General features: G+C 41.3%; 1 protein-coding gene across 1 annotated transcript; it reads right to left on the bottom strand.

The window, feature by feature from the left end:
• Positions 1–1,206: 1,206 nt before the first annotated feature.
• NMNAT1 (nicotinamide nucleotide adenylyltransferase 1) lies at positions 1,207–6,276 on the bottom strand. The gene is made up of 4 exons (XM_065886308.1): positions 6,156–6,276; positions 3,707–3,890; positions 2,329–2,474; positions 1,207–1,607 (listed from the first exon to the last, which is right to left on the bottom strand). Exons 1-4 carry the CDS (start codon positions 6,268–6,270, stop codon positions 1,207–1,209), a joined length of 846 nt encoding a protein of 281 aa, XP_065742380.1. The 5' UTR covers positions 6,271–6,276.
• Between the last annotated feature and the right edge of the window lie 16,860 nt (positions 6,277–23,136).

The following is a 23,136-nucleotide window of genomic DNA, read 5'->3' as shown; positions in this document are numbered from 1 at the left end:
TTTGCACAGCTGGAGATGACTGATCAGTGATGCATTTTACAAGATCACTATTTTAAGAATTCTTTGGCCACCCTGAGTGAGCGCTGCCCAGGAAAAAAGGCATGCATAAAATGTTCGTTCCTTTCGTAACTAAAATTAGGATCTTAAATGGTCTCTTTACTTTTCACACTTTACTTCTCTTTCTGTGGTAAAGCCAGGATGTCTTTTTTGAATTCTTTTTGTAGTTAGTTTGATTGAATGTTCTTCTACAAGGTTCTTCTACAATTAGTTCTGCTACGCATCTCTTGTTTTAAAGATAAAGAGGGGACTTCTCTGGTGGTGCAGTGGTTAAGAATCCACCTACCAATGCAGGGGACACGGGTTCGAGCCCTGGTCCGGGAAGATCCCACATGCCACAGAGCAACTAAGCCCACGTGCCACAACTACTGAAGCCTACGCTCTAGAGCCCGCAAGCCACAACTGCTGAAGCCCACGTGCCACAACTACTGAAGCCCACACGCCTAGAGCCCGTGCTCCGCAACGAGAAGCCACCGCAATGAGAAGCCCACGCTCCGCAACGGAGAGTAGCCCCAGCTCGACGCAACTAGAGAAAGCCCGTGCACAGCAACGAAGACCCAATGCAGCCAAAGATAAATAAATAAATTTATAAAAAAAAAATAATAAAAAATAAAGATAAAGGGATTTGTATATTAAATGTTCTTCTATAATGTTCTTCTACAATTAGCTCTGCTACTAATCTCTTGTTTTAAAGATAAAGGGATTTGTATATTAAATGTTCTTCTATAATGTTCTTCTACAATTAGCTCTGCTACTAATCTCTTGTTTTAAAGATAAAGGGATTTGTATATTAAATGTTCTTCTATAGTGTTCTTCTACAATTAGCTCTGCTACTAATCTCTTGTTTTAAAGATAAAGGGATTTGTATATTAAATGTTCTTCTATAGTGTTCTTCTACAATTAGCTCTGCTACTAATCTCTTGTTTTAAAGATAAAGGGATTTGTATATTCCTAAAAAAAAAAATCGAAATCATTCACCTCAGTAACTTCTGATAAAGATAAACCTGATTTTAAATTACTACTGATTTTTACCAACCTTTTAAAGTTTAATTTATTAAAGAGGATCACAATTCCTTCCCCCATTTACTAACACCCACACTGTTTCAAATTGCCAAAAGGAAAGTCCACAATACCATGCTGGAGAATTTCTCATGTGTCAGCTTCTGCAGTTTTTCTCTGCAAAGGAGCTAGGATCACCCCAACATTCCTCTCCTCACTCTCGGAGCTATACAAACTATGCTTCTCAATATATTCCTGGACAAGGTCTGGTACCAAGTAGCGAATGCTCTGGCCCCTTCTGAGGGCTCGCCGGATCTTTGTGGATGAGATGTCATTGGTGATCCATTCATTCACCAGGTGAATGTTGTTCTGGTGTTTCCACAGCACATCGGATTCATAGATGAATTTCTGAGCATCATTTCCAGCCCGAGTAATACATATAAGCCCATAGTCTCCCACGATTTTGGCGATATCCTCACCCTTCCATAGATTGGGCACACCAAAGGACTCCAAGAGATCTGCTCCACACAGCAACTTCACCTTTGGCACACCTGGGAAGAAAAAGAAAACAGAGCTTCAGGGTTTGCCTTTTTTAAAAAAAATATTTATTTATTTATTTGGTTGTGTCAGGTCTTAGTTGTGGCAGGCGGGCTTCTTCGCTGCAGCTTGCAGGCTCCTTAGTTGTGGCATCCAAACTCTTAGTTGCGGCATGCATCTGGGATCTAGTTCCTGGACCAGGGATCGAACCCAGGCCCCCTGCATTAGGAGTGCGGAGTCTTAACCACTGTGCCACCAGGGAAGTCCCAGGGTTGGCCTTTTTAATAAGGCCCTGCATCAAAATGAATGCGTATGTGTGTTCTTCTGGCTAAAGGGTTCATAGTTTCTATCAGATTCAGATTCTCTAAAAAGAGATCCAGGATCCCTCAAAAGTTAAGGTCGACCTCCTGCAGGATAAATAAGCTCAGGGTGCCTCTGACTCTCCCTTCCTTCCATCATAAAACTAACAAGGGGTGGGGAATTCCCTGGTGGCCTGGTGGTTAGGATTCCGGGTTTCCAATGCCGTGGCCTGAGTTCAATCCCTGGTCGGGGAACTGAGATCCCACAAGCTGTGCAGTGCAGCCAAAGGGGAAAAAAAAAAAGAAAAGAAAACTAACAAGGAGCATTTTCCAGGCACCCACACATACTGAATATGAAAGTAAAATACAAAGGGGGCTTGCTCAGCTCTAGAGTCTTATCAGCTATCATTGGTAAGTCCTGGCAAAACATACAGACCTTTTGTTTTTGTTTGCTCTAGTGATTTCTTTTGACTAAAATCTTGTCTTTGTTCAGCCCACTTCCTCTTCCGTCCAGGCCTTTCCAGTACAGGTGAGTCCTGCTGCTGATCACAGCTACTGGCTTCCAGCTTCTCTTGATGGTGTCTATAAAGCAACAAAGCAATAGAACATTTCTCTTTCTCACTATGCTCAACTGAAACGTCATCCCTCTGGAGATGCCTAAGAGCCTCTGATGCAATGTTAAAGGTTGGGAGCTGTTAAACACATTTAACCACAGGTACAATGCCCAACTACTCAGAATGGATGCCTTCGAATACATAGTACTGCTGGGTCAGAACGGATGCTGGCTAGGATATGGCATGGCAGCCCTGGGCTCTGGCTGTCAAGAATGGAAAGCAAGGAAATTCCTGGGAGCACAGCAAATGGTAGCTATTACCATTCTAAGCTGTATGTGTCTGTGTCATAAAAACAAGCATTAACATTGATTACAGAAAGTCAGTCCCCTAAATACCAATGAGGTCCTTCTGAGAGCACGTTCATAAGTCCAACAAAGTTGGACTTTGTTGTTCTTAAGTCCAACAAAGTTAGCCTAGGTACCCAACTAACACAATCGGCTATACGGTGCTGTACTGTAATAGGTTTATAATACTTTTCACACAAATAATACATAAAAAGCAAACAAGTATATACTGGACCCCGACAAGTAATCTCTTAGGAACAGTTTCCTAACTCCAACTGCAGTTAAGGAGGCATGACCTTGAAAGAAGCCACCACTTCTACTCTTCCAGCCCTTTCAACATTTCTGAATGAGTACCTAAAATCCCTTTCTGCTTAAAATGCTCTACTTCCTATCGTAACCCTAACTGATATGGTTAGAACCAGAAGGTTCGAACTCTAAGAACAGACATTAGACAGGTTTTTCCAAAAGTCCTGGTGTTTTATACTCAAGAGAACATTCAGTAATAATTAGATGTTACTCACTCTGGTTTCTGAACCCTTAAACTGGAGCTCTTTCAGCGTTCTGAGCACGGCAATTTGTGACAACCCCCATATGCTGTCAGAGAAGCAGCTCCCAAAACCAGCTCTCTCCGTGATCAAGCATCATGGCTTCTCTTCCTTAAATTACCTGCCTCTCTCTTTTATACTTAAGAAGACTGACCACAGTAACATCATCTTACAACTTTACCTTTCTCACTTGGGGCAGAGACAGGCCAGGTGTGCTTCCTCTATTCTTTAATAGGGATATACAGTTAACAAGTGTGCAAACATCTCAAAACACAGTGACAGCCATAAAGGCTGAGCACCACCCACACCCTGTAACCATGTGATAACCTCACACAGGAATGGCATGGCAAAGCTGACTGCACCATGGATACCTTAGCACCGTGGCAGTCTCTATCCAATCCTGTTGAAGACTTTCCCATGTATCAACTTCCAACCATTTTGAGTTTTTGGTGGCGAGTTCTGCCATGATAACTCGGTGATGGGCAGAGATGAGTCCTTTCTTCTTATATGCATCGCCGACGGGAGAAATTATGCCTTTGATAACTTCATATTTCCCTGGGTAAAGAATCAGATTTGATATGAGGTATTATAACAAATTAGATTTTATGCACAGGAAATATCATCAATATGGTTTCATAATCACAGATTTCCCCCCTCCTCCTTTTTTCACAGGGATCCAGGTTTATTTATTTACTTTTAATTGTGGTAAAATATACATAAAATTTACCATTTAAGCTATTTTAAGTGTATAGTACTGTGACATGTTGTACGACCGTCACCACCGTCCATCTCCAGAACTCTTTCAACTTCCCCAAGTGAAATGTCTGCACCCATCAAACACTGACTCCCCATTCCTCAGCAGTTTAAATTTTGATTGATGTTTCCAAACTGCCTTGTAAAAAGCCTTAATCTATTTGTATACACAAAAGCCCATTCCTTCCCAACAGCTGATATTTGACATTATCAAGTTTAAAAACTTGTGTCGGGCTTCCCTGGTGGCGCAGTGGTTGAGAGTCTGCCTGCCGATGCAGGGGATGCGGGTTCGTGCCCCGGTCCGGGAGGATCCCACATGCCGCGGAGCGGCTGGGCCCGTGAGCCATGGCCGCTGAGCCTGTGCGTCCGGAGTCTGTGCTCCGCAACGGGAGAGGCCACAACAGTGAGAGGCCCGCGTACCGCAAAAAAAAAAAAAAAAAAAAAAAAAAAAAAACTTGTGTCAATGTGATGGGAAGAATATATCTCATTTTTTATTTTAGTTCCCTGATTATTAGTGAGTTTGGACACCCATCCACCTATCAGCACACAGCATGATCACTTATGTAACAAAACAAAATAAATCTGTGTGTATGTAGGGGAGAAAAAGTTTTCCTCGACCCTCTTAGGGTCCCTGGCGGGGTGTGAAACTGACAAAGATAGATTAACAGGAGACAAGCATACAAATTTACATACTGTAAGATTTATGTGACACGGGAGCCTTCATAAGGAAATGAAGACTCCAAGAAACAGATAAACCTAAGTACAGTAAGTCCCCTACATATGAACCTTCGAGTTGCGAACTTTCAAAGATGCGAACGTGAGTTCTCATGTCCAATCACATAAGTTAGTTAACATGTCTGGCGTACACTGTCACGGGCACCACATCCTCTACGAGTGGTTGTGCTTTTGTGTACTTTACAGTACTGTAAGGGTACAGTAGTATAGTATCTTTATTTCTAGCTAGATTTGCGAGAGGACGACTTCACTGAACTCCTTGCTGTGTAACACAAGGAGCTTACTAATGAAGCTGTGATGGAATTGGAGGCCCAGAGAAAGGACGAAGAGAGAGGAGAGGAAGAAGTAACTGAAGAACTGAAGAGATTCACGACTCAGGAAATGGCAAGGGGATTTTCTTTATTTGAGGCGGCACTGTTAGTTATTGAGGCATAGGACCTGAACATAGAACGGTACACGAAGGTTGCGGCAGCCGTTCAGAATGCAATCCGGGGCTACCAAGTCATCTATGATGAGAAAAAAAGAGCTACTACCTAGATTGTTTTTTCAAGACGGTAGATGGAATTGAATCCAACAAGGAACCAAGGAACCAGAACCTGTGCCATCAACGTCAGGCGTGAGTGAAATTGCAGCTTGCCCTCTGTCTCCTGTTGCTGACGATCCTTCAGCTCTACCATCTCCCACCTCCTCTCCCTCCTCCAGTCAGTAACTCTTCTTGCCTGTTCACTGGATGCCAGCCCCTGTATGCCAGCTGTTGTCCTGTACTACTGTACTTTTCAAGGTACTGTACTGTAAGACTAAAAATATTTTATTTTTTGTGTTTGCTTGTTTTTATGTATTATTTGTGTGAAAAGTATTATAAACCTATTACAGTACAGTACTATATACCCAATTGTGCTCATTGGGTACCTAGGCTAACTCTGTTGAACTTACAAACAAATTGGAACGGAACTTGTTCTATATAAGGGACTTACTGTATTTTTATGCTAGATTAGATGAAGGGTAAACAGTCATAGCGGAATACGATAGGGCAAAGAGTACAAGGTAAGTGTAGAAAACTCAGGGGAATTTAGCAAAGAATGTTTGCTTGACTTCCCTTTGTCTTCAGAGATAAGGATGCTCCTTTTCTCCGGGTTTAGGGAGAGCACCTCTCACATGAACGTTTTACGATCTGCTTCAGGGAAGAGGGGTGGAGGGAGGAGGTCAGAGTGACCTTCCTGCCTCTGCTGTTTTATCAAAGTCCTTCCGCTTAATATATCCAATATGCCAAAGTGCTGTATTGTAGGGCAGTGCATCCTGAACCCCATCATTGCTTTTGGCTACTCTTCCTACCTGTTCCATTCATGTAGTCCTTGGCCAGCTCAAACAGCCTGAGGTGCATATTGGTGATAGGATTAAAGGAACCACAAGCAAGGAGAACCACTTCTGTCTTCTCTGAGTTTTCCATGCTGAGAATTTGAAGTTGTAGATCTAAATGGAAAACTCTGACACCTCTCTCATGGTCTACAAAGGAAAAAGAAAGTAAGTTCAGTTACAGGGCTTCTGATGTCTTTCCATGTTCTCATTCCAAAGAGGTGGAATAAATAGTTAGCTTCACTGACTATGCTGGGTGAATTGCAAAACTGACCCCTTTTCTCCACCCTTCCTTTTCATTGTGAATTTGCAGCTCTTACCATAAAGGGATGGAATCTCCTTCGCACCCTTTGTGACTTGCTTTGGCCCAAACAATGTGGCACATGGGAAAGTGTTCCCATTCTGAGCCTAGGCCTTCAAGGTGTTGTACACTCCCACTCTCTTTTGGACTCCTGCCCCTGACATGAAAACAAACCCAGGCTAGCCTGCTGGAGGATGACAGAACTTGCAGGAGAGAGCTGGTGCTCCAGCTGACAGACAGCTAACCATCAGCTATGTGGTTGAGGCCATCCTAGACCGTCCAAACCCCAATCTGCTTAGATGCACGAGCAAGTCCAGGTGAGATTAGCTGAGCCTGGATCAGATCAGCAAACCCACAAGCTGAGCCTAGACTCATGAGCAAAAATGAATGTTTGTTTTGCGACTGCACTATTGTGGCCGGGTTAACAGATACAATGACATTATCATCCACCAAATATAACTCCCCAACAACCCGTCCTTCAAAACCGTATTTTGCCTCCTAGTCAACATGGTCATGTTATCACTTTCAACTGAGTAACAGTTTACAACGGACAAACTCTTTTCCATATCAGTTATTCCATTTGATCCTTCCATAACCCTAATGAAGTAATGCAAGGCAACTGAGTTTAAAATTTTATTAAAAATTTTTTATTAGGGCTTCCCTGGTGGCGCAGTGATTAAGAATCCACCTGCCAATGCAGGTTCGAGCCCTGGTCTGGGAAGATCCCACATGCTGTGGAGCAACTAAGCCCATGCGCCACAACTACTGAGTATGCGCTCTAGAGCCCGTGAGCCACAACTACCGAACCTGTGTGCCGCAACTACTGAAGTCCACGCACCTAGAGCCCACGAGCCACAACTATTGAGCCCGCATGCTGCAACTACTGAAGCCCATGCGCCTAGAGCCCGTGCTCCGCAAAAAGAGAAGCCACCACAGTGAAAAGCCCGCGCACCGCAATGAAGAGTAGCCCCTGCTCACTGCAACTATAGAAAGCCCGTGGGCAGCAACAAAGACCCAACGCAGCCAAAAAATAAATAAAATAAATTAAAAAAATTTTTTTTTAATTAAACGAATTCATGTATATAGATTTGAAATCATAGGGTGACAAAAGGTCCATAATGGAAGCAACAGTCATTGGCCATATCTCACCGACCAACCCCTCCAACCAAATCCCTAAGAGGCGACCACTTTTAACTTTTTCAGCTATTTCTTCTGGTCGAATCTATCGTAATTCTATATTATGTGCTTATAATATTATTTCTTAATTTATTCAAAGAGTGTCTATTTACTTTCTCTCATGATCAAAGAAAATTAGCTCATACACCCCCATTATACTCAGGCTATATACTTGGGAAGTTCGGGAGAGAGTTGTGAGGGTGTATGAGAGCTAATCCTCATAGATTATGTATGGGGGGGAGAGATAGAGAGAATCTCTAGTTTATGCTGAAAGTCACCTTCTCCCACAATTCTGAAGTCATTGCTTCTAGACTGCAGTGCTAACAGTGAGAAATCCAAAGTCACTTCCAGTAATTCTGATCCTTTTAATGTGGCTTATATTATTTCTCCCTTGAAGCTTACGAGAACTCTGCCCCCAAATGTTCTGAAATTTTACAGTGATGTTCTCCAGTGTGGCTCTATTTTCATCTACTGTGCTGGGCCCTGAGCAGGCCCTTTCAATCTCAGAACTCATAACCTGCAGTTCTATAAAATGTCCTTGAGTTATTTCATGGATGATTTTCTACCTTCCATTTTCTCTGTTCTCTTTGGAAATGCCTAAGAGAGCTGAAGCACCGGGACTGGTCTTCCAATTTTCTTACCCTTTCTCTTCTCTTTTCCATCTCTTACCTTCATGCTCTAATTTCTAAATATCCTCAAATTCATCCTCCAATCCACCTATTGAGGTTTTCATTTCTGCTATTATACTCAGTTTTTTTTTTTTTGGGCCACATCTCAAGGTTTTCAGTATCTTAGTTCCCCGACCAGGAATCGAACCTGGGCCCTCGGCAGTGAAAGTGCTGAGTCCTAACCACTGGACTGCCAGGGAATTCCCAATACTCAATGTTTTAGACCTTTGTCCTCTGAATGTTCCTTTTTATGGTATTCTGTTCTTGTTTCACCAATGCATTACGCTCTCTTATTTCTCTACCAATATTAATGATACATTTTATATTTCCTTCAAAGAGCTGATAGGAAGTTCTAAGTGGGTAGGTAGGGCTTCTGCACAGTGGGCTTCATTGTATGGTAACTTGGCTGTATTACAGGTCTTTCTCCTGGGATTGGTCAGCGTCCACAAAAAAAGTATCCTCCAACCTCCTGCCTATATAGCATAACAGTTACAAACCCCTGCTCTGAAATCAGGCTGTCCAGGTTCAAACCACAGCTCCAATATTTACATGAGCTGGATGACCTTGGGCAACCTAACCCTAGCCTAACCTTCCTTTTGCCCCAGTTTTTCTGTCTTAAAACAGAGAAAATAATATTACCTACCTCATGATTATTGTGAGAATTAAATGAGACAATACACATATGCTACATAAAGCTGCTTTTGGCAAGTAACGAACACACTATGAATATAGCAATTATTTATGTTGCATATCATGTTGCTGTAATTCAACTCTTTTTAAAAATATTTATTTATGGCTGCGTTGGGTCTTCATTGCTACACGCGGGCTTTCTCTAGTTGCAGCAAGAGGGGGCTACTCTTTGTTGCGGTGCACGGGCTTCTCATTGCGGTGGCTTCTCTTGTTGCGGAGCACAGATTCTAGGCGCAGAGGCTTCAGTAGTTGTGGCTCACGGGCTCTAGAGCACAGGCTCAGGAGTTGTGGCACACTGGCTTAGTTGCTCCGTGGCATATGGGATCTTCCCGGACAAGGGATTGAACCCTTGTCCCCTGCATTGGCAGGTGGATTCTTAACCACTGCGCCACCAGGAAAGTCCCTCAACTCTTTTTGATCTTCAAAAAAAATTTATTTCAAATGGTTCAACCAACTATTATTACTCTACTGAATCTGTTTTTTCATGGAGGTTTTTTTCCTGAAATTCTTTCTCTAATCTGGGCTGAAAATCTCTAACCCATTGTGCATCTGTCATTCTGAAATATGACATTTCACCTCTCTCCTAAGGGAGATCCCCTATTTCTTAGAACCATGTCATTGTCTTTCTTGTTTTACTTCCTAATTTTTCTGGAGCATATCCTCAAATAGCTTCATAATAAAGGGCAAATGGGAGATAAAATAAATGTCTTTATTCTTCCTTAACTGAGAGAATTCTAGGCTGGAATTTTCTTTTAAAATTATGAATGCATTCTTCATTGTTTTCTGGCACCGAACACTGCTGTTGAAAGTCTGGTGCTATTCTGATTCTTGTTCCTTTTCATGTAACCTGCTTTGTCTTTTCGGAAGATCTGAAGCATGTTCTTTTTATTCCAAATGCCATAATGATGCATCATAGTGGGAGTCTTTTTCATTCATTGTGCTGGGACTCAGTGAAGCTATCTCCAACTCAAAGCACTCAGTTCTAATTATTTCTTTAATAAACACTCCCTATTAACTATCAATAAATAAAATACTTTCAGGAGTTCCCCTGATGCCAAATTGCTCAAAGTGTTTTGGGAACTTTTAGGGAATCACCTGTAGAACCTGAAGTATTTTTATAATTAAAGTTGAAACATAACGAATGACAATAAAGAAACCAACATTTGGGAATTCCCTGGCGGTCCAGTGGTTAGGACTCTGAGCTCTCACTGCTGAGGGCATGGGTTCAATCCCTGGTCAGGGAACTGTGATCCCACAAGCCGCATGGCGCGGCCAAAAAAAAAAAAAAAAAGTAAACTAACATTTATATGATACTTTCTAACTTACAAACTACGTTTCATGCACATTATAATTTAATTCTCACCATAAAAGAACAAAAAATGGCCAAAGATATTTAGTTTGTTCCAAATAATAACCTATTGTTAGATATTTAGTTTTTCTAGTTAATCATCTATCATTGGTCATTTAGATTTATCTAATTTTTCACTATTACAAACATCTCAAAGAAATAATAAGTTGAGAATGAGTTGGAAATTAAGGCTATAAAACATCTCACTGTGTACCTGTAAGCCTTGCCAACACTCAGAAGACCTGTATCAGGACCATTTGTTTGTAGCCCAATTGTGTTCAGACCCAATTGTCAGTCTGACCAACTTACTTTTGCTCAGATGTTATGCTCGCGTGAGACAAAGTTAGTGAGTGGCAGAACCAGGGCTAGAATTTAGGTTTCCTGACTCCTAGGTTCTCTCTCACCAAAAAGAAAAATTCAAGATAAATTGGAGCTGTGTAGATTGGAAATGAGCCCTTCTGGCTGAGGAGTTGCGGAATGTGAACTTCAGTTCCTTAGACAACAGGAAACTGACAGTTTCTGAGCAATGGAGTGACAACAGGGTTCTAGAAAAACAATGCTCTAGAAAAATAATGCTCTAGAAAAATAAGGTGACATGAGTGTTTAAAAATCCTTATATGGTTGTATGATCTTGACCTGATCACTTAATTCTGTGTCTAAAGTTTCCTCAACTGTAAAATAGAGATCATGATATGTTACGACAAAGTGCTTATGACGGTGCCTGGTGCATTGTCAAACAGCTACCAAATAAATGATAGCTGTCATTTGTGAGGAAAGTGATAATACTGATGATGGTGATGCTATTGGATTAACTGGAAGGGGCAAAACGATAGGAAGGCTAGTTACAAAGTAATGAAAGCTTCAATTTAAGTACAGTCAGTGGGAATGGAAATTAGGAAACATTTATTCAATAAATACTTGAGGTCTACTCCAAACAGTGGCAGGGATCACAGGGACACTGCTAATTGTTAATAGGAAATAAAGGAGAGAAGAGTCAATAATGCTCCACACAGCATTAAAAAAATGAGTTCACTGGTTAGAATGATTTAAATGTCCTTTCAATTATCATCCCAAGGATGATACCAGGATTCACTTGGGGCTTGTTCCCCCCACACACTCCTTATCTGCCCCCCCCCAATTCCCATGCAAAGTACCTGTGGTATTATGGAGTGGCCCTGGGCCCACAAGGAAATCCGGGTATCTGGCCAGCTACTGAGCATGCTCTCAAGGACCGTGGTGGAGGGGCTTGATTCAGCTGGAGTCCAGCATCAGTTCCAGCCGCACCCATCTCAAGTTTCAGGTACCACTCCCCAGGGGGACTAAGCTGTGAGCTGAAGAATAGTAAGCTTGAGAGCAGGAGGTGCAGATCCCCTGGGAGCCACTGGCTGTGCAGGGAAGGATGGAACAAAGAGCTTGAAGCCCCTCCCTGACCTTGGGGGCGAGCTCAGGTTTCCAGGTCCTCCCCAAGGGAAGGGGTGGGGAAGGGGCTGGGGGAAGCTGATCTCTCAGCTTAAAGGAAGCTTTCTCTCTTTTCACATTCATGACCTGTCTCAAATATCCAGCTCAGTTCTATTAATTCACTGTTAACACAGCCAGCTTTAGACTTTAGATCCTCAAAGCCATAGAAGAATTAGGTTACAGCGAGCTTCTAGGTATCATAGCTTAGAGTGGCTTTCAAAGAACAAGGATCTGCCCCTCTCCATTGGAGAGTACTTCCTCCGTATCCCCGAAGGGTTCGTGTGGAGGGAAGGGGGCCTCGGCAGGTGAAGAATGAGTGTAGAGGAGGTCTGGAAGCTCTAACGGGACTGTTCTGGGTCTTCCTTGCCTTTTGCTCCAGGTGCTCAAGGACCAGGGCCACCATGATTCACTTCTGTCTGGCTCATACAGCCTATCACTTGCACTGCTGGCTGCCAAGATCTCATCAGCTCAGGCTGTAAGTGTCCCTCATCAGCCCACTGTGGCAAAAAGTTCATTTCTTCCTGAGGCTGTCCTGAGGCTGAAGTAAAATTTATTTTCAACTTTACAATCACTGACTTTAAGTTTCAAAAACATTGATGTGTAAACATTAATGAAATATTTTGTAAACATTAAGTCAGTTTTTAAAATATTAACTTAAAAAAAAACTGTTTGGCTTTTCTTGTCACACTTCAGAATGCTCAATATAATTAAATCTATTTTGACCGACTGTTAATGCAATTGACTTGACAACTTCTCAGATTTACACCTCTAAAGGGACACTATTCCTTTTAAAATAGTAACCTTAAACATGTAACCATATTCTAGTTCTAACAATGTGCCATTGCTTTAGTCTGGGGGTATATATATATATATATATATATATTTTGTGTGTGTGTGTGTGTGTGTGGTATGCGGGCCTCTCACTGTTGTGGCCTCTCCCGTTGCGGAGCACAGGCTCCGGATGTGCAGGCTCAGCGGCCATGGCTCACGGGCCCAGCCGCTCCGCGGCATGTGGGATCCTCCCGGTTCGGGTCACGAACCCACGTCCCCTGCATCAGCAGGCGGACTCTCAACCACTGCGCCACCAGGGAAGCCCTGGGGGTATATTTTGAAATTGCTTTTTGTTTTGAGTACCTTCACTGGGGGTAAATCTTTGTCTTTGGAGGGGAGATTTAATTTCTACAAATACCCTAAAGTCATTCAGTGCTAAATCCAATTAATAAAATAAATAATGAAGGTGAATAACAGTTTACAGTGAAGAGGTAGAACTATTAGTTAAGGAATAAGATTTTCCTACATGTGTGGAAACTATGTAAGTGTAATCTCAAAAGAATTTCAAAATTGAGCGGTAACCACAGACCTCATTTGGTTGTGTAAGTTGTGTTAGGTACATTAACTCACTCAGTGTGAACCACCTGGCTGGGGCGGGGAGAGCGAGCACAGTACAGGGCCACAGGGTCCTAACCATGCTGTAGCTCACCCTCTGCTGTAGCTCTACTGCTCGCTACTACTAGGAGTTTGTCCTCAGACTAGACATTTAATGTTTCTGAGCCTCGGTTTCCTCATTTATAAAATGGGAAACCACAGTCCCATTTCATAGGATTGTGTGCATATTAAATGAGAAAGTGAATAAAAAATGTGACACATTTGTCTACTAATTATGAATATTAATAATTCTTACTATTGCTTGTGGGTTGTCTTATGGCATTAACTTACAGCCATGGTAAAGAAACGAAGGTTCTCAGGGACTTCTCTGGTGGTCCAGTGGCTAAGGCTCCATGCCCCCAATGCAGGGTGCCCAGGTTCGATCCTGGTCAGGGAACTAGATCGCACATGCTGCAACTAAGAGTTCACATGCTGCAACTAAAGATCCCGCATGCCGCAACTAAGACCCAGCACAGCCACAATAACTAAATAAACAAATAAGAAAGCAAGGTTCTCAAGATTCCTTAGAGACCAGTAATCACAGTGATATAGTAGGAGCTCAATAAATGGCTACTATTATTCTTACTGAAGTATTATTAGACATAATTTTGCTGTAATGGGATGGATCTCAGTTCATCTTTGCTATGTTTAAAACTTTTATTTCTGTGGTTTGATGTAACATTCTCGTGAAACAGAACTTGAATTTGGTTTCTTGAAGGCATTTTATCACTGAAAAAGTAATGTATCATGTAACTCACTGTGTCCCATGCAGCCAAGTGACAGTGTTCCTGCTTGGGATCACCATTCTGACCCTCCAGTTCTATGTTCTGCTGAAGTAAGTTCTTTCTCCAGCCAACCCCCTCCCCTGGCAGCTCAGCACGCACGTCTTACCTGTGGAGATGGCTCGGGTGTCCTCTGCCATTCCTGTTATGTGTTTAATTGCAGCCTGCCCCATTGTTTTGCCCCTATTATCAATGGTAGTCACCTGTTTCACCTCTTCGAAGAGTCAAAAATCTCAGTACAGCCAGGAGAGCTGGGATTTGGGCAGATTGAGTTTAACTTTTAGTCAACAGTTATTTCTTCTAGTATAAGAAGTCGTCAAATGGGAAACAATGAGAGCACCGACGTTTCAATTTATAAATTCCCTAGAGAGCAGTCCCAACAGCCTAGCATTAGCTAACTTCTGCAAGGCTGAGGGTGACACAGGCACACTCAACCAGATTATGACTTGACCTGTTATTTCAGATTCTATGTTGGAAAGTAGTTTTGGCTGAAAAAGGCAGTTAATACCTTTTTCGGGCAAACGAGGCAAATGCAATTTGATACATTCAAAATCAACTGCAGTTCTAAAAATCCTAAAAAAAAATCTGAAAACTTAAGTGATGGGGAAGGAATGGAAACTGTGACACTCCTTGAAATTAGCCTAACTCAAACTTGCCAGCTTCTACTATAAGAGGTTTGTGTGTGGTAGGGCATATTTCCTTACTCCAGAATTTCCACAAAATGCTTTTTCACCAAAATATCAAATTAACATGAATTAGAAAAATGGTAAACATTATTTGTCCACCAATTAAGATATTAGTAACTCTTAATAATATTTTTATTAATGCTAGCATTAATTAATTTGCAGTCACAGTAAAGGAACCAAGGTTCTTAAGAGGAGTGAGTTGCCTGGAGCCAAATGAACCTTGTGCCACAATTAGAATTCAAGGGTCGGGGCCTTCTGGTGTTACACTAACAGCATGGATTTCTTCTAATAAGTAATCAATTTATGTATGACCCAGGGTATTGATTTTTAGGCCCAGATCTTCTCGATACTGCAGTCAACCTCTCCTCACCAACCTGGTTGGTAATATCATCTTTACTTTCTTCACAATTGGTAAGTGTGCAGTCATTCTGTCAGGCACTTTTAAGTGTCTACTATTTGCCAGACACTACTAGAATAAAAACGGGTAGAATAGGACTTCTTGCTCTTCAAGAGCTCAAAGACCAAAACCTAAGAAGAAATTCACATTTAGAATTCAGGTGAAGGGAATTCTTCTTTTTGGTTTTGGTTTTTGGCCATGCCGCACAGCAGGCGGGATCTTAGTACCCCAACCAGGGATTGAACCCGTGCCCCACTGCAGTGGAAGTACAGAATCTTAACCACTGGACCGCCAGGGAAGTCCCTGAAGTGAATTCTTAAAAAGTTCCTTAGTATCTCTTTTAGTCATCCTACAACTTGAATATGAATCCAAATTAAATTAAATACTAATGTTTTGTTTTGACGTTATAAAATTCTTTACAGTTATAAAAATATCAGATTTATCCACTCATTCAATAAATAGTTACTAAGGAGATGATATAGGTAGAAAAACAGGGACCTCAACTAATTGAAGTCAAAAAATGATACCAAAGAGTTGGACTCTGAAATGTGCTGAAGTTTTAGGAATACCTTAAACTAGTATATTTTACTTATATTTTCCTTTGTATGTACTTTAAAGAGTGATGTGAACTTTAAATTAAGACTATGTCTAAATTTTTATAAAATGAAAAAAGTTATTGGATGCCTTAACATGGTTCTAGAAAGAGTCTCCAGAGAATTCCCTGGTGGGAGGCCAGTTCAAACAGTAATCCCACAACAGCAGGAGCTACTTCTTCTCTCTGACCTTCCTTGCCCTCATTTCTAAAATGGAGATAAAAATACCTGCTTCACAGTTTTGCTGTAAGGTTTAAATGAAATAACGGGGGAATTAAAAAAAAAAACTGTCACAGTTATTATCACTAGCATTGCCGATAGTAAGCACATGACCTCGATCAAAGGAAAACCTTAGCCTGGCTAGGTTTTGAGCACTTTTGTTCCACAATAGATACATGAGGAAACACCTTCTATTTAGGGTCTGCATTCAAGAGTATACTTCTGAATGAAATAATGCCATTTTGCAGCAACTATATGATATCACTTATATGTGGAATCTAAAATACGATACAAATGAGTATATCTACAAAACAGAAACAGGCTCACAGACATACAGAACAGACTTGTGGTTGCCAAGGAGAAGGGGGAATGGGGGAGGGAAGGATTGGGAGTTTGGGGTTAGCAGATGCAAACTATTATGTATAGGATGGATCAACAACAAGGAACTATAATCAATATCCTGTGATAAACCATAATGGAAAAGAACTTGAAACAAATATATGTATAACTGACTCACTTTGCTATACAGTAGAAATTAACAAGACATTGTAAATCAACTATACTTCAATAAAAAAAAGAGGAATGTATTTCTGAGATAATTCAACCCAGTAAGCTGAGGCTGTTCTGCTGTCCTTTTAGGTTTTACCGTACTGCTCACTCAGATGGAACCAGTCCCGCAGGCACTGAAGAGGATGTTTTCTGTATTTGGTGTGGGGTCCTTCAGTGAAGGAGTCTGCACCGCAGTGTTAACATTTTTGGCAACCGACTGTGTACGTTTTTAAATACTGAATTTCCAAAGGCTCATCTTAACCTGAAAGCTTGGCTGTGTACAACGCACCATTAGTCCTCAACATTTATTTTCTACTTACACTAAGAATAGAGATGGAGAGATAGAACTCCTCAGTAGACACATCACAGTTAAAACACTTCAACAGGGAAAGTTTAAAAATTCCATGAGAAATTTTTCTTTTTGTAGAGTGAAGTCTGCTTTACTAGAATTAAAAAAAAAAAAGTTAAGACATTAATCAACGGTGGTAGGAACTGCTGGACGGGGTTGGCACATTAAGCAGCAAGCTTTCCATCTCCTGCTAAGTTGGTGCCTTTGTTTAAACCCTTTCAGCAAAAACATTTAAAATATGTATTGCAATTAAAAGCCAAGTATTCCTAACAGTTCTTTCTTCCTCCCAAATATAGGAAAAAAGGACTCCTGAACTTTACTACTTGTCTGTGATGCTTTCAGTAAGCAGTGTGGTTTCTACAGGTAAGCAAAAACTTCCCAAGTAACCCATACCTATTTAATGGCTTAACCAGTCCTTCAAGGGAAGTAAATGCTCAGGTAGGATTCTTACATTGCAAGGGGAACGTATAGCTCCTCTTAAAGCAGGAGCTCCAAGAAGCTGCAGAGTTTTAAAAGCAAAGAAAAAGCAGAGAGGGTTAGAATGGGATATAAAAAGCCATCCTTCTCACATTATTTCCACTCCATTTAATTAGATCCCATTCTTTATCCTACAGTGTTTTGCTCAAGCCTGGGGCTGACTTGGCTGGCCAGTGTAACCTGTCCAAGGCCAGATACTAAATCAACAGTCTGAAGCTGACATCTGAGCCTTGCTGGTCCCCTGCCTTAGATATATGTCTTGGCAGGTTGAGCCTTTTCCAGCAGCCTTGTCATCTGACTACTGCCAGCAAACATGCGCCCATCTCCACCCTGCCACTCCTAGATGAAGTGGGGTCAGCTGAACATCAGAGCCACGACAACAAGAAGCACAGCAAAACCAGTCACTGGGAAGAAATTTGTCAGGTGACAACATTAATGAGCACTGACAATGGATAAAAAGGAATCGTTCAACCAAAATCACTGGGTCGATATCACAAGCAAATTCAGCCCCAGTAAGGATCTCCTATTAGATACTTTCAAGATCATTAGTATTTTGACTTTCTGAACCTCCTTTTCTGTTTCAGTGAAGTTAGTAGCATCAGCTGGATGGCCACTATAAAAGTATTGAGAAGGAAAAAGAAAAATATAGATCTTAGTAATGAACAAAGGTCTAGTTTCAAAAGAACACAGTGATCCAGACTGTATATTTGAACAAGGTCAATCTATTACTTCTTTAAAAGTGCAGTGGGAGATTTTAGAGTAAAACTCATCACGATCTCCCCTACCTGGGCTACACCAATCTCTTGCATCATGACAGTCAACTGCTGTCTAGAGAAAATAGCCAACTGACCTGCATGATGCTGTCTTTTGACTTGTTCTGTGTGTATGCACAGATTCTGAGGGATTTTAAGTAGTAGCTAGATACTCACAGATGCTCTCAAAGTCTTTAGTAAGTGGAGATAATGCCATTTCTTGAGGGGAAGAACAGTATCTCTTGGCAGAAGGAACAAGTTTAATACAAACATCTCGCAACACATCTATGACAGACACAGATCTTCACAAATGGGAATGATTGTTTTCCATCTGCTTCTCTGTTCAGGTGATACTTGCTGTAGGGGAAGTTACCCACCAACACACTATCCATCCACCACACTGACATTTTCTGAGCACCTTTCACATTCCAGACATAGCTCTAAAACTTAGGAGTTAGAAACGCGAGTAACTCATAGGTTAACAGTGAAATCCCCTGAAATAATTCTTTTACTATGGTTAACAGAAACTATTGAAAAGTAACACAGCCTTTTACATTCTCTAGACCTCATTAACCAAATATCAACATGTCAGATGAATGTCAACTTATCTCAAGATAGGATTTTTATCAGAAGTTTCTTTTTTTCTGAACTATCTTGCCCCTCCCCCCCAAACCTGATCTACTTGAAGATGTCAGCTGATGACAAACCCATCCTTCCAGTTGCTACAGTCAAGTACCTCAAATCATCCTAAATGCATTGCTTTTCTTTTCCCACACCCCATCAGGAAGTCCTAATGGCTTCACCTTCAAAATACATACAGAATCCAACCATTTTTCGCTAGTTGGAAATTTTTAACTGACTTTTTCTAAATGCAAGAGGCTGCTTCTTAAGACCAAGGCTTCTTGGTACTTCTTTTTTTAAAAACTAATTTATTCATTTGGTTGCTCCGGGTCTTAGTAGCAGCAGGCGGGCTTGCAGTCTCCTTAGTTGCAGCATATGTGCTCCTTAGTTGTGGCTCCAGGGCTCCTTAGTTGTGGCACACGGGTCCCTTAGTTGTGGCATGTGAACTCTTAGTTGCAGTATGCATGTGGGACCTAGTTCCCTGACCAGGGATCGAACCCGGGCCCCCAGCATTGGGAGTGTGGAGTCTAACCCACTGAGTCACCAGGGAAGTCCCTGCTTGGTACTTCTGTGTCTTGAAATTATGTAACATTCTTAACGTAACTCCAGAAAACGAAATTCTGTTTCTTAATTGATAAGCATAACTTGAAGCAAAATTTAACCAGCACCTTAACCCATAACCTATAAAACTGAATTTTCATGCACATTTATGCTTTTATCATTTCCTCCAAAACCAAGTCACCAGAGTTAATTTCATTAAGAAACATTTATTTTATGCTACCAATATCGTATGAAATACAAAGCATGCTCTTTCTCCACACAGGTGAAAAGTATAAAATTCTAAAACTGCTATTTTTTAGCCCCTCATAACTTAGACAGCCATGATCAGCAATCGTCCCTCACAGACTGACAACACTTTCTGCTATAACCCATGTTTGCTCCGAGTGGAAAACTTTTGCTGAGCAACTTCATGGGGGATGCTTTGTTTTAGCGGTTCTCAGTCTGGGACCTGGGCTTCAGAGGTACAAAGTCTCTGAAGTTGTAAGCAAAATGTTGGGCATGTGCACCTATGAGCAACTTTCTGGGAGAATGTAAAAGGAAGTTTGAGAAGATAAAAACATTAAGCATTACACTCATTAAATTTACTATAAGAAAAAAAATACTTGATGTTTGACATCCACTACTCTCCATTTAAAATTTAAAAAACAGGGCTTCCCTGGTGGCGCAGTGGTTGAGAGTCTGCCTGCCGATGCAGGGGACACGGGTTCGTGCCCCGGTCCGGGAAGACCCCACATGCCGCGGAGAGGCTGGGCCCGTGAGCCACGGCCGCTGAGCCTGCGTGTCCGGGGCCTGTGCTCCGCAACAGGAGAGGACACAACAGTGAGAGGCCCGCGTACCGCAAAAAAAATTTTTTAAAAAATTTTAAGTTAGTCTTCACACTACTTTTTCCACAGCTGCTAAACCCTAGAAGTGAAAACTTTCTAATTACTAATTGAATTGAATATTGAATTTCTAAATGCTCATCTAATCTGAAAGCTTGGGTATATTCAATATACCATTAGTCTTCAATATATACTCTCTACTTAGATTAAAATTAAAGATATGTAAAAATGGAATTCCTAATTAGACATATGTCATAGTTAAACATTTCACTGGAGAAAGGTCAAAAAATTCCACAAAGAATTCTCTTCCTTTTTCTACTTTACTATAATTTTTTCTAAGTTAATATGGAACTGTTGGAAGATTGTTTTAGGGTGTCCCCATGCTCAGAGTTTGGATTTTATCCTGTAGGGAATGGGGATGTTTTAGAGGGCTTAAATAGGGAGTAATATATCAGTGCACTTTAGAAATAATTCTCAGGACTTCCCTGGTGGCACAGTGGTTAAGAATCCGCCTGCCAAAGCAGGGGACGTGGGGTTGAGCCCTGGTCCGGGAAGATCCCACATGCCGCAAGCAATGAAGCCCATGTGCCACAACTACTGAAGCCCACGTGCCTAGAGCCCGTGCTCCGCAACAAGAGAAGCCACGGCTCACTGTAACTAGGGAAAGCCCACACGCAGCAACGAAGACCCAACAGTCAAAAATAAAAACAAATAAATAAATAACTTTATTTTAAAAAAATGCATTCGTATAATGGCATATTAAATAATGGGGCTATGAGTAAAACAAAGTAGGGCAAGAGGATAAGGAGTGTTGGAATTCTAAATAGGGTGGTCAGGAAAGGCCTCACCATGTGACATTTGAGCAAAGAATTAAAGGAGACAAGGGAGTGAGCCATGCAGACACCTAAAGGAAAAATATTCTAAGCAAAGGAAACAATGCAAAAGCCCTGAGGCAGATGTAGGCCTGCCCAGTTCCACGATCTCCAGCGAGATCAGAAGGGATGAGCAGGAGTTAACAGAGGGAAGGAATTTTGGTAGATGTCATCAGTGGTAAAAGGGAGCCACTGCACGGTTTCTGAGCAGAGGAGTGACATGACCAAACATATTTTCAAAGGATCTCTCTGGCTGCTAAAGCTGACAACAGAATGTAGGGGGAAATAGGGTGGAAGAAAGGAGACCAGATGGGAAGGTACTGCTGTAACCCGGGTGAGAGCTGATGCTGACATGGACCAGGGTGGTAGCAGTGGAAGTGGTGAGAAGTCATTCGATTCTAGATATATTATAAAGGTAGAGCCAATGTGATTTGCTGATGGATGGAATGTGTGCTGCGAGAGAAAGAGGAGTCAAGAATGACTCCAAAAATTTTTGGCTTAAGCAACCAAAAAACTAGAGTTACCTTTAACTGAGAAGAGAAAGATGGTCATGGAATAGGTTTAGGGGAGAAGATCAGTAGTTCAGCTTATAAAGAAGTTAAGTTTGGGATGTCTATTAAATATGCAAACGGTGGTGTTAAGTAGGTAACGCAGAACAGAGCCCAGGTCAGGGGAGAGGACGAGAGATTTACTAGATTTGGGGTCATCTGCATATAGATGGTATTTAAAGTAGTAAGACTGGATGACATTACCAAGAGAGTGAGTGAGACAGAATGCAACAGCAGTGTGGGCATCACCGGGGAACTGGTTAGAAATACACAACCACAGGCCCTACCCTAGGTCTACTGAATCAAAATTTGCATCTTAACAAGATCCCCAGGTGATGTGTGTACATCTTAAAGTTTGTAAAGCTCCACTGTTCCAGGTGAGAGATAATGAAGGGTAATAACAGGAGGGATGGTGTCAAGGGTTTACAAGTACATGAGCTGAGTGAATGGAGGAGGGAAGGAGGCGAAGGGAGATTTCTGACTTAAGAGACCACTTAGATGGTGTGCCGAGAGTCAACAGAGAGTATTAGGGGAAGCACAGGTTGGGAGGTATGAAGGGAAAGCATAAAGAGACACACTACGGTTTTAAAGGTGCTGCTGAACTTGAGGTATACACAGGACATCCGAGTAGGGAGATCTAGTAGGTAGACAGAAAAAGAGAGAGACTAGAACCTGGCAGTAAAACCCAGAGACACTAAAGATTACCTTCAAGGAGATATCATGGTTAAAAGAAGGCTGTTTATTTGATTTGATTTTTTTTTTGAAGAACAGAATTAGAATGTTGGTTGAGAGACTAGAACCTGGCAGTAAAACCCAGAGACACTAAAGATTACCTTCAAGGAGATATCATGGTTAAAAGAAGGCTGTTTATTTGATTTGATTTTTTTTTTGAAGAACAGAATTAGAATGTTGGTTGGTTGAGGGAAAAGCACAATTAGGAAGCCACACAGCCTGCAAGAAAGCTAATAATTGATGGAGAAAGGTCCCTAAGGAGGCCACAAAGAAAGGATTTTTTTTAAAGAAAGGATTTTAGGTACAAATTAAAAGCATAGCTTAAAAATAATGAGGAGAAATGAAAACATACGTCTACACAAAGAATTGTATGGGTTGGCTTTATACGTAATAGTCTACACAAAGAATTGTATGGGTTGGCTTTATACGTAATAGCCAAAAGCTGGAAACAACTCAAATGTTAATCAAGAAATGAATGAATGAATGAAGTTTATTATTAGCTTAAATAATGGAATACTACTGAGCAATAAAAAGGAAGAAACTACTGATACAAATAACATGGATGAATCTGAAGAGACATTATTTTGAGTGAAAGAAGCCAGATACAAAAAAGAACATGCTATATGATTCCAGTTATATGAAATTCTAGAAAAGAATTTATAGTGACAGAAGACGGATCAGTGGTTGCCTGGGGCGGGGGAAACTGACAACAGAAGGGCAGAAAGCTTCAGGGTTCCTGCTATGGAATCCTTATTTTTTCTCCTGTGCTCTTCACTGAATGGCAATACATTCACCCATTCTCTTTGGATGGGCTTGTTTCTCAAAAATAAATATCCAGTTATACTAATGTAACTATAATGATGGTGACAACTATAACAGTAACATTCATTGAGTTCTTCCTGTGTGCCAAAAGCAATATACTAAGCACTCATGTG

This window comes from Phocoena phocoena, chromosome 1, assembly GCF_963924675.1.
Source record: "Phocoena phocoena chromosome 1, mPhoPho1.1, whole genome shotgun sequence".
Taxonomy (NCBI): Eukaryota; Metazoa; Chordata; class Mammalia; order Artiodactyla; family Phocoenidae; genus Phocoena; species Phocoena phocoena.
This window is presented reverse-complemented; position numbering and strand designations above follow the sequence as displayed.